Raw genomic sequence first — 12,700 nt, 5'->3', positions numbered from 1 at the left:
CCTGGAGCCTTCTCTTCTCAAAAGTTTATTTTCAATGTATTTTTCTGCTTGATTTTGAACCGGGGACCGGTTCACGTGTTAGGCAAATGTGATAATGACTGTTGCTCTGTGATCTGCACACCACAGTAAAGCCGCAGATAAGAATGCCTTTTAGTTCACCATGCATGCTTCATTCCAACAGAATGCCCTGTTCTTCAGTGTTTTCTTAGTGAAATGGCAACCATCTGAAACACAGTAACTGTACCACTGCAAAACAGTAGAGGTCATTGGGGTGCGAAGAAGAGAAGGACAGCTCTACAGTTGTCTAGTAAATAGATACTTCCTTACCTTGCAGGTGCTTTTGGACAAGAGAAGATATAAGCCACCTTCCTTCCTTGCTCACTGTCATATTTACTGTGGTTGATGCTCCTCCCACCAGGTTAACAGTAGAAACTCGGCGATGTCTTTGCTCCATGGACTGGCCATTGATGTGAATGGAGAAAATTTCTGGCTTGGAACTCATTCCTATCAAATGCCAGCTAATGTTGTCATATGCACAAGCCTCTAAATCTTAAAGAGAAGTGAGAGTAGGGTTCATAATACAAGCAAATCATGCAAGTTCCCAACACATATTAGGTCTGAAGTGAATCTTTGCTCACAACATTAACAGAAAAATAATAATCTGACTCCTGCGATTAGTGTTTGCAACAAGAAGTTTCAGAAGCTTGTAAATGGAACAGATACCAAAACCTAGTGGAAGGTAAGCGCTCAAATCTTATTTGCAAGTGACAATCTGACTTCTAGTGAGCTGGGGAAGAACGAAGAAAACCAGTAGCCTCTTTTGGAAAGCTGCTCTGTTGGGGAGGGGCGGGAGGAAGACAAGGACTTGGCCTAAAGAATAAGGTTCTATCTACTGACAGTAACTACCCTATCCAATATTTGTTTAAAAAATCCCTGCCTAAACCAGCCTTTTTTATTTGCTTAATGGACTGGAAAGAGATCCGAAAGTAGCTCCTCAGGAGAAACACACTAGCGAAAGAAGTGCCCCATGACCACCTTCCCTGTCTTACCACTTAGTTGTCTAATTCAATGGTAACTGACATTCTACATCCAGGAGTTTTTCACCTACTATGTTCTACGTGCATTACACTCCACATCACAGTCTCCCAATCAGCTGAGTAAAAAAAAAAAAAAGCGAGATTTCTTATTTTTCAAAGTTATCAATCCTATTTTTAGAGCAGAACTCTGCTTAGAAGTAATCTTGTTACTCTTATCAGCGATATGGTATGACATCCCTCCAACAGGACAGTTTCTCTTCTGGAATTCAGATGCTTACAGACATGTTCTAAAAAAGCTGTATCCCGTTCCTCCATATTCCTTTTCTCTTGCATATAAAGCAAACAAAGATAATATTCAGTCTTCATCAATGTATATTTTATTTCACATAAACTTGAACAGTACCTGGTAAGGTTCCATCAGTATAGCCATTAATTGTGTACTTGACTGATGCTGATCTTTGCCAACTCTTGTTTTCATCAAACACGCCAAACATTAGTACATACTCCTTGTCAAAAAGTTTCTGTGACCCATTCTCATTTAGGCTTCCTATGAAGAAGAAAGAGAAAAAACAGGTCCTAATTGAAGCAGAAGTAAAGCAGTTTATTGTAGTGGCATTAATGTGTATTTAATAGCTTGCTTCATGCGTTAGCATATACAGACTGAGCCTGACCAAAACAAGATCGTAAGAATGCTCACAAAGTGATATTATCTCTGAAAATAGTTTTGGGTTGGGTAACCACAAAAATCAAGACAGTAATATCCCAGAGGAGATTAAATTTCAGATGCTTCTGGCAATGTGTTGTAGGGATCGCCTCAGTGCACGGGAGCGTCAAACAGCCTTCAGTTCACAGTCAGTCACTGGGCTCTCGCTTGAGACTGCAAGGCATAGTGGGAGAGTCACTTGCAGCATGAAACTGCCTTTTCAAGCACTACGCTGAGGTCATCAGCTCCTTTAAAAAGCATAAAGCAGCACTCAGCAAAAAAAACTTTTATATACAAAAAACTTTGACAAATGCTGATGACTTGGTTTGGTTATAAGAAATCATCTCGATGAGTTTGCCACAGAGCTGTGATTTCTATCATCAAGTAGACTTCGTTCCGGACATGCAGCACAGAACTGGTGTGAATTTACTGATTCTTTCTGTAGATTGCTCACATCAAAAACTTGCATTTGCTACTTGCAATACATCATGTAGGACTAAAATAGATGCTCCTCCAGACTGCAGGGACTTAAAATTTGGGAGCTTGCTTATTATTCTACTTTGGAGATGATACTGAACTAGAAGTAGTTATTTTCAATGTAATCCTTTTTATTTATGAAAAGCTATGAAGTCCTGTTTTCCTGCACAAAAGTCTCAGATCAGAGGAATTTATCTGCTTGTCACACAAAGAATATTCAGTCAGTGCTTTAGCTCAGACGTCCACTTTTTACAGCCTTCCCAGGTGGTACCATCTATGCTGCTCTTCATGTGTCAGACTGCGGTGGGTTGACCCCAACCAACAACCAAGCACCAACACAGCCACCTCTGTGTTTTCCTGCTCCCAGCAGAACAGGGGAGAAAGCAGGAAGAATAAAAGTGAAATACCTTGGGTGGCAATAAAGATGGTTCAACAGGTGAAGGAAAGAGTAGAAAAAACCCAATCAACACAAAGGAAATTACTTCTCTCTCACAAGCAGGTTGATGCCCAGACAGTCTCTCAGGAACAGCCACCTTGGACGACAACATCCCTTACTACCCCCACACTGCTTCTTCAATCTCCAATTTTATTGCCAAGAATGATGTTACGTGGTAGAAAATACCCTATTGGCTGATTCAGCTCACTTGTCCGGCTGTGTCCCCTCCCAACCTCTCACCTACCACCAGCCTACTATAGCTGGGGAGGTCTGAGCAGGAACAATTAAACCCTTGAGACCGTGCAAGCACTGCTGAGCAGCAGCTAAAACTTGGATGCATTAATTCACACTATCTAGTCACAAATCCAGAACCAGCACTGTATGAGCTGCTGTAAAGAAATTTAACAAAAACACAGACAAAATACACAGGTGTGTTGGACACCTACCACAGGCAGTGCCCAGTCAAAGAACCTCTGGGCTGGCAACGTGTGCTCACAGCCCAGAAGGCAAACCGTATCCCGGGCTGCATAAAAGAAGCGTGGCCAGCAGGGAGAGGGAGGTGATTCTGACCATTTACTCTACTCTTGTGAGACCCCACTTGGAGTATTGTGTCCAGTTCTGGGATCCTCAAAATAAGAAGGATATGAAACTGTTCGAATGGGTCCAGAGGAGGGCTACAAGGATGATCAGAGGGCTGGAGCACCTCCCATACGAGGACAGGCTGAGAGAGGTGGGGTTGTTCAGTCTGGAGAAGGGAAGGCTCTGAGGAGATCTTACAGTGACCTTCCAGTACCTGAAAGGGCCACAGGAAAGCTGGGGAGGGACTGTTTACAAAGGGCATGGAGTGATAGGATGAAGGGCAATGGGTATACACTGGAGAGGTGCAGATTTAGGCTTGATGTAAGGAAGAATCTCTTCACCATGAGAGTGGTGAGGCACTGGCACAGGTTCCCCAGAGAAGTTGTGCATGTGCCATCCCTGGAGGTGTTCAAGGCCAGGTTGGGCATTGGGCAGCCTGATCTAGCAAGACATATCCCTGCCTATGGCAGGGGGGTTGGAACTAGATGATCTTTAAGGGGCCTTCCAACCCAAACCATCCTATGATTCTATGAAGTCTTAAAAATGTGAATAGCTAGCAATTTGTCTTGCTTTAGCTATAAACATATGCTCAAATTGTCTTGAAGGTAGCGGTCAAACCAATCCATCCCAAACATATATCCAACTCAAGTCAACCATATGTGCATGAATTTGAGAAGGATGGAAAGCAAGTAATTTCAAGGCATTTGCCCAAACTAACTCCACCAATATGCCACAAAATGCATGCATACACGAGAACACAGAGAAAGTAAACACAAGAAAATCGGGAAAATAACATGCCCTAGATAATATTAAAAGCATTAAAAACTTCAGGAGGAACATAATTAATTCCACTCCTTTGAGGTGACGTGTTCTGCAACTAAACAGATAAGTATAAGTGAGAAGAGTGCTCTTGTACAGTCCACACTGAACCAGTTTTATGTTTACTTTCAGGAAAGCTTCAAGGTCCAGGTCCATGCAGTCTGCAGTCCACACAAAACGTTTGACTCAAACTACAAGGAAAAAGAATCAAACTAAACTCAGAGCTCTCACTAAAAGAATGATATGTAACTTGGAAAAATTTAGCATTTAAGGGACCAACAAGCAGTGCACGTAACTTACGCAATGGTATGCTGTTTCAAACTTCCCTCAAATCAGTGGCATATACCTAGCAGTTACTTAGAAGCCCTACAAGACACTATTTCATAGTAGCAGACATAGAATTCAGTAACTCCCACTGCTAAAATCTCAAGTTCCTGATCACATGCAAAGCAATTTTCAAAGATTTCTTATCTGTTCAAATTTGGCCACATTCTCAAATGACTAGTGAAAGACAGACTGCTCTGTGATTTCAAACCCTTGTTACAGAAGGCTGTACTACAGCCCCTTGATCAGACAGCCTTTAAAAGGCATCGAAAAACCAATTATGTTCTCTCCTATTTTCTGGAATGGCTGAACCATGTAGAATGAAGCTTTAAAAAACATTTATTCTAAGATAGGAAATTTCAGGTCATGTTTTAAGCAGTTAAGCAACTGAAAATGCAACCAGTACAGGCAAACGTATCTATTTGTAGTGTTCTCTGGAACACTACAAATAGATGGAACTGCATGAAAGCTGGCATTTGAAAACGTCAACATCTGAAAGAAAGATGTTGAAAACCATTTACCTCACGCTGCAGGTAAAGATGTGAAAAGGAAAATAGTATATCTTCCCTCATTATCATACAATCTTAACTTTATTAAGTTATGAAGCTATATTACCTTATGATAGTTTTAAAGCATTTTGTTACCTTTCTTACAGATAAGCAGTGCTCCGATCAGACCAGAGTTAAAATCCATTGCCATGTTCTCATGAGAATAATATGCATAAGTAAGACAAGGAAGGTCAGCTTCTCTCGGACCAACTTCTTCTGTTATATCCCACACATATGTGTGGATCTGGCCTGGAAGTACAGCATCATCTCGTTTTTCTGCAGATGATGTTCTGTCATCATACAGGGAGCCTGTCAAAAAAAAGTCAGTAGAGAGGCATGAAGACAAAGAGCAATCAAATCATCTGGAATGTCCTCTTACAATGAATTCCAAAAGCTTGGTTTGTTTCTTGCCTACAGGATACTTCAGCTTCAAAGAGAGAACTCATAATCCCACTCACATTGGGGAGAGCAGCAGAGGGAGAGTAGCTACTCCACCATCCTGTTTCTTATAGATTAAAGGTTTCCTACAATTATCATCACTGCCAGACGGTGGGGCTCTTCATCAGTCTAACTAGAGTTAGGATGGCATCACGCTTGAGCCTGTGCTAGGTGATAATCCGTGGAGGAATACCACCGGCTGTGTCAGCTTTCCAATTCTCTGTCATAAAGCCATTGCACAGGCTAGATTGCCTTGCTGGCTCAGACCTTTCGGGCACAGCGTATCCAGATGGCAGTAACTGCTCACAACTATGCCCGCCGTATCCAACAAAGCTGCAATATGATGAAAGGGACCCAAGAATCAAAATCCTAGGCGCTGAAGGCACATTGATAAGACAGTCAAACTGAACTGCATATCACTTCCAATAACATATTCTGTTCAACTCCACGAGATGGGCTTGCAAAACAAACAAAGCCTTGAATAAATGCGTAAATTGAAAGGCAGAGCTCTGGCTCAGCACCCAGAGCAGTCTAATCCAAGGAGCATGGTCAATCCAACTCACCCTGTGCTACTGCAGATATTTAACTGTCACAGTTTTTATCAATTTGCTAGCCTCACGATAGTTCCAGCATCAAAACACCACAAAGCTGAGCATGAAATGCTAAGCATCATAACATGATCAGTGTTGTCAGCTGCCTTTACTAATAACACCTTGATGTACACTATTGCAAAGGACTTGGAAATTTTTTTCTAGTGCCTGTATTAAAGAGTTTTCATGTCCTGAAATACAATATTTTGCGATTTCATGGAGGTTGGACCAGACGACCTCCAGCGGTGCCTTCCAAACTCAAGCACTCTGTCATTCTGTGAAACAATATCAGCACACAGGCAGGTCAGAAGATTGTGTATGTCAGATGACACTCAGTAGAACAAGAAAAGAGCTAACAGATGCGAAGTTTTAATCCAGGATCAACAGGTATTTGTGTCGCACATCCTGAAACATTGGTCTGGGCCCTTCCCAATATTTCATGCAGTAGTCTACAAGTTTTTATAGTTTTTATATGGAGTTTTTATAGTATTTACCTTCTGCATTTTTGCTGTAAAGTATGCCTTGGGGGTGAATACTGACTGGCTTGTCAGCCATATTCTTAAGATGAACAACTAAAGTATCTCCCACTTCAGCACGCAGAGTTGGTCCCAGAAGTCCTGTAGTTATTCCAGATAGAGAGGAAAATGTGAGCAAAATGAATATTTAGTGAAACAAAGTTCTTCCCTCTCATTAGGGAATGTGAGCTCTCAAAGTACAAGTTGCAAAAGTAATACAGGCAGAGAATGTAATGCCATTGTAATGAAGACTTACCAGTAAAAAGGCACATGGGGATTTAAAAACTGCAGCTCAGTTAGGAATGCTATAAACTATATGTCCAACAACTAGGACTTAAAAATCACAGGAAAATGGTAATTTCAAAAAAAAATATTATTTCCAGGTACAGAAAATTTATCAAAAGATTCATGCTGATTCATCTAATTAATCAGTTCCATGATACAACTTTCTTGAGGCATACCCTGCTAAAGGTTTCAAGGGAGGCTTGCATCCCTACTCCCCATGTTGTGAAAACAAGCAATAGAAAAAACCTGCTAAGCAAATCTAGAAAGAATCATACCTAGACTAGACTAGCTGGGCAGCTCGTAACAATTTCATGTCACCAACACATTCACTTTGAAATCTAAACATGATCATCTAACACCCCAATTTTTTTCAGTCTGAGAGAGTTGGGCTTGCTCAGCCTGGAGAAGGGAAGGATCAGGGGAGACCTTAAAGCAGCCTTAGAGGGGGCTACAGGAAAGCTGAGGAGGGGCTCTTTATCAGGGTCTGCAGTTATGAGGGGTAGTGGGTTTAAGCTGAAAGAAGGCAGATTTAGATTAGATATTAGGAATAATTTTTTTCCTGTTGTGTGGTGAGGTCCTAACCTAGGTTGCCCAGGGAAGCTGTGGCTGTCCCATCCCTGGAGGTGTCCAAGGCCAGGCTGGATGGGGCCTTGAGAAGCCTGATCTGGTGGGACATGTCCCCACCCACGACAGGGAGGTTGGAACTAGATGATCTTTAAGGTCCCTTCCAACCCAAACCATTCTATAATTCTATGATTTCATTTACTAATTTGGAACACTGACAGACTATGTAAGCACTCTGCATAAGCATCGGAACACAAGCACCGTTATGTATGGCATAAGTATGAGAACTTGCCTCCATCCATCTACGGCACCTTCAAGCCATAACAGATGCAAAGGCAAGGGGACATCTTTCACATCCAACCTCACAGTTTTTCTTTTCTTTCCCACTGATCTATTGAAAGCACTAAAACTCAGGTCTTAAGCCTCTTTCAATGTGAATTTATAGTATCAGCACTGTGACTGTGCCGAGCAAGTCTAAATGTGCATGGGAAGTCTCATCAGATGCCGAAAACAAAAGGAAAAACGTTGTACCGTGCAATTAATTTGCAGATAGCACAGCACCCCAGCCTCTCTATGGCCTTTGAAACAGTGCACTGCAGAGACCTAATCCTCTGTGCCTATTTGGTTTACGTGCAAAACAATGGATACAAAAATACAAGCCTCCTTAGCTTGTTACTGGCTTTATAACAAGCAAGAAACAAAAATACTCAGAACATTTCCTTTGTGTTTACCTGCAAATACATTTGCTGGCTTTTCTTTTTTAAAATCCTCTTCATATTCTCTGTAGGAAATTTTCTTAAACACAGGATCTGAATGTTCCAATCTGAAACCAAAAGAGTTTAAAAAAAATAGCTAAAAGGACAAAGATTCTCAGAGACACCCTTGCTGTTTAACAGATATCTCAAGAAAGGAATCTTGGAATTACAATTAATCACTTGCACATTTCGCTGAAGGCAAGAAACACAGTTCAACTCTTTGTAGGGTCTTCCTATCTCCCTCTTACTCTACTGAATCTGAGGTTCCTGAGCTGTGACATTTCATATTAGACATTCAATTACAGTACCTAGCAGTTTACCCCTGATATTGCTGGTGTTTTCTAGAAGTCCTTTTGATTCTGCAATGAAGATGTCTATTTTGTTCATTTAAGATACAGAGGAAGATGCTTTGACCATGTTTAACCTAGAAAGCATCTAGCAAAACACAGTGACAGAAACCTGACTTTCTCTTTTACCCACTCCCATGCTTCACCTTTTAAGACTTGTAATTCTACAACAACATTAACAGCAAACTTCTGCAGCAGCAGTGACCTTGGACGCAAGCACAAATGTGCTCTCGGACAACAACTAAAGATCTCACAGCAAGTCAGAAAATTGCTTTCCGAGAAACACTGCTAGTGTCTTTAGTCTTGTTATGTAAATGAACTGGGCAGTCAGTGAACCACACAATGTTTTCTTAGAAACTATTTAGGCAAGCAAAAGGAAGCCAGCACACACCACCTCTGGAATGAAAATGATGAGAAGACGACCAGAGAGGTAACAGCCTGCATCTTGTTTCACATTTATTGGTTGATTTCTTATAGTATGTATGATGACTGGATCCAACAGTGATTCCACTTGATTTTTTTTTTTTTTTTTTTTGCAATATCCTTTCAGGCACATTTGATAAGGGGGAGCTGATAAGCTGCTTGAGCAGAGAGAAGCTGGGCATAAAGAACAGTGACATCCAGGGTCCATAAGAGGGAGATCTCCTTTTGTAGAGATCTTTTGTAAATTCCTTTGCCTTGCACTCACAACAGAAATCTCAGGCAGAAGCAGCTCATGTTTCGCTCCATTCCCCTGGCTTTAAAGCCACAGATAACATTTCGTTTCACTCTAGGTGGAGGACCTGATCCATAACCTTCACTGATAAGTGCTGCCCTAACGTGGCAACGTTCACTAGATTATGCAAATAAGGCTACGGAGCTATACAATGCCAACTCTCTAGTGAGAAGGAACAAAATACGTAGCTAGCTGACACTTCAGAAATCTCGGACTACGCAAGCAGGTCTAGTTACATAACTTTTGGGAACGGCAGCAGCAATGCAGCGTGCACAGATATTACATTTTCACTTGGCTCTGAAGTGTCTTAGAAATATCACCTGGACATAGCAACAAATAAATCTTTACAAAGATAAGATGACTAACACTCACAGAAGCTAAGTGTCCTTTTCTAGCCTGGAGGATTGGAAAATTAAGGAAATGGTTCAGGAAGAACTAATTTTCTTTTCAGTCTCCCTTCAGTTATTTAGAACCAAAGGCAGTAAAGTATCAGATTCTTGCAGTGTATTTAGACGTTCAGCTTCTACTGAAATCAGAGCAAGTTACATTCCCAAATGCCTTTGGGATCCAAGCCATTAGATCTTCCTTCGTGAGTATCTGTGTTGATGTGTTTTGTTTTTGTTGTTTTTTGGGGTTTTTTTGTTTAGATTGTTCGGTTGCTTTTTTGTATTTCTTTTTTTTAGTTAAATTTCTGTAAGCTCTACAAAGTTCATCAACCCATTTAGGATGCGACTTGCTCTAAATACTTACGTGAGATATCTCAAGAGGTACTGTGTATGAAAAACCTCTAGCTAATCACAGAGTATTTCAGCTGAAGTTTCAGACAGTCTTGTGGGTCTCCACTACACGAAAACAGACTATCAACAATGTGACATTTAACAAAACAGCAGCTGATGCTTATATTGAGGCATCCAGTGCAGATGAGAATCGAGTTCTACTTAATTCATATGTCCGGGTCATTTCTTAAATGCCATTTGGTTTCATATTCCTACATCTAAATCCTGTTTTCTTTTGTCTTGCCAGTTTGACATTATGCTTATATCAGATGAATGAAAACTTCCAAAAGAAGTTTTAGCAATCACAGAAACTTTGTTTTAGTTAAGTCTTGAAAAAACTACACAGTCTAAATCCGAGCTAGAAATGTCCTTTCCATAACATCCAGAAATGCAATACATACTTAAAAAAAAAAAAACCACAACAAAAGAGAAAAGAAAACAAGACATTATCAATATAAAAAAATGCAGTAGTATCCAAATACTCCTTTCAGTGTAGGAGAATAAGTAACCTGTACATGCCACTTCATAATCAAATAAAAGCTATATACGGTGACTACAGTGAACAGAGCATAAGAATGAACCCTAATTTAAACAGAATTCTAAACTACATCCAAATTACTATTTTTCCTTAATGAAGTATAGCAATGCTTGATCTTACAGTATTTACTTGGCAGAACTTGGGACAGACATTTCACAAAACCTACTGAAAAACACAGAAACAACATAGCTTGTTCCAAAGTTCATCGGGCTCTGGTTTAAGTGAAAGTGATAGCATCCAAATTGGAACATATTTATTCCTTCAGCAAATTCTGAAGTCTGAAGTTTTTGAAATCTTGCAGAACCCCGATTCAACTTAACATTGCCCAAACCCCATATACTTATAATAATTATATTGAGAAAAACAAACAACAAACATCAACCCACGCAGAAGATGATAAAAGGAAGCCCTGAAACATACTTAACAAGAGTACCCTGAAAGCATAAAAATAATTCTATCCACTAATTAAGTAAATAAAAAGGAACTTTTAATATTTCACTGCCTCCAGATCATTCTGTTTAAAGCCACATAAGTTCCTCTGAAGTGAACAGATCAGGCTCTGAAGTCCTCCTGGGCTCTAAAATTCCGCAGGGGACAGGAGACACAAAACACTTCCAGTCACAAGACAGGACTAGTTTCATCCTTCTTATCCTGTACTTTGTTACCTGGACTTCTCCTCAGATCTCGGTTTGTAGGTCCAGCTAGTGATCTGTGCAGCTATATAGTGCTCCCTGACCTTCACAGCTCTCACCACATACTCCTCCGAGTCTGGCCACCATGAACCAAGCAGAAGCAAGAGAAAAAGACGCATGCAGTGGAGTGTCATGGTACAGACGCCTGCTGATGCTGCTCTGGAAGATGAGGCAGAAATTGCTACTTTTATTGCGGCGGCTGCTTCTAACTTCCCCTCAGAAATGAAATAATTGTGATGCAAGAGGGTAACAGCATTTGCTATGCTTAGGTCATTGCTCTTCACCTCCTCCTCCCCTTACTGACAGAGATCCAATAGAGATAAACTATTTAAACTACCTTCCTTCCCCTCCTCCACACCATCTTCTGTGAGAGACAAGCACCAACGAGAAGCAGCTTCAGCCCCAGTACAGACTATGGATGGGTCATTGTCTACTGAAGCAGCAGGGTATCAGAGGCACAAAATATTTACTTAGATTACTTACAATTCCAGGATGTTTAACTTGCATAGTTAGGACAAACGGGGGGCATATTTTCTGTCTTTCCAGAAAATGGAAACCCAGCATACAGCTGGCACTGATGGAAATTTCCAGTTCAGGTGCTTCATCTCCTAAGAAATCATTCCCACTTAGAAAGCAAAATGCTTAGGTGTGGGGACTAGAAGTGGATGCAGAGCTAAACCTTGCTCAAATCTAGTTCAGAATGCCATATACTGCATACATAGTAGTAAGTCAGTGACCTTTCCAAACATGTTGTCAGCTTCAGTTTAATTCCTACTACACTCTCGAGTATCTCAGGTAATGGATAGCGAACGGGCTTCTCAGTGGCAGCTAACAGGTCAGCCTGAAGACTTGCCTGTAGTGAGAACCCTTCTAATCTAGTCTTGATTATGATCTGTTGACACTTATGTAAAAATAAATGGTAAAGAAAATACCTTTTGATAAGGTAATTAGCAATGTCAAATATATCACCAAAAATGTTTCCTCGCTTTTGTCAGTGCTTAGAAATTTGTTGAAACAACAGAAAAATTGCCACACGTGTTTTCCATATGCTGGGATTACTGGAAAAAAGAAAAATCCCTACCTATCTTTTTTTCACAGATGGATCACAAGAACTTTTTCCAGTAATGTTTTGCTAATGTTTTAATGAAAATATTACCTAAGCCTCCAAACCAGAATAATTTCCAGATTCAGACAAAAATAAGAACATTCCCTCAGAATACTTCACAAAAAACCTGATCAATTATAAGTTTGATACACTGTTCAACAGCAAAGTGGCCTAACTGGCAACTTAGTTAGTTCTGTCCAAACTATATGGTACCACATGGCCTTAGAAGAGACCAGAAAATACTGGGAAAAAAAAAAAGGAAGACCACCAATAGCTGAATACTCTACCGAATTTCAGAATCACTTGGTCCCTAAACCTGAAAACAATCATTTGGACAGCATAAGACTATGGCCATCATGAAACAGTTTCAAAGCAGCAAACTGAACTTAAATTACCTCCTACTGCATCTGCATAGAGTTTATCCCATGAGCTGCTTTGACATATATTAAGTATGACA

At 40.5% G+C, this 12,700-nt stretch overlaps 1 protein-coding gene across 1 annotated transcript in view; it reads right to left on the bottom strand.

The window, feature by feature from the left end:
* F5 (coagulation factor V) overlaps positions 1–11,423 on the bottom strand; it is a 35,351-nt gene extending 23,928 nt beyond the window's left edge. The window contains exons 1-6 of the mRNA XM_069867676.1: positions 11,112–11,423; positions 8,047–8,138; positions 6,446–6,568; positions 5,020–5,232; positions 1,441–1,584; positions 328–549 (exon numbers count right to left, since the gene is read on the bottom strand). Coding sequence (XP_069723777.1) covers positions 328–549; positions 1,441–1,584; positions 5,020–5,232; positions 6,446–6,568; positions 8,047–8,138; positions 11,112–11,272 — 955 coding nt within the window. The 5' untranslated portion in view covers positions 11,273–11,423. The remainder of the gene's footprint in view (positions 1–327; positions 550–1,440; positions 1,585–5,019; positions 5,233–6,445; positions 6,569–8,046; positions 8,139–11,111) is intronic.
* Positions 11,424–12,700: the final 1,277 nt, after the last annotated feature.

The sequence above is a fragment of the Phaenicophaeus curvirostris genome, chromosome 1 (genome assembly GCF_032191515.1).
Source record: "Phaenicophaeus curvirostris isolate KB17595 chromosome 1, BPBGC_Pcur_1.0, whole genome shotgun sequence".
Classification (NCBI taxonomy): Eukaryota; Metazoa; Chordata; class Aves; order Cuculiformes; family Cuculidae; genus Phaenicophaeus; species Phaenicophaeus curvirostris.
The sequence above is the reverse complement of the archived record's forward strand: the minus strand, read 5'-3'. Positions and strand labels throughout refer to the sequence as shown.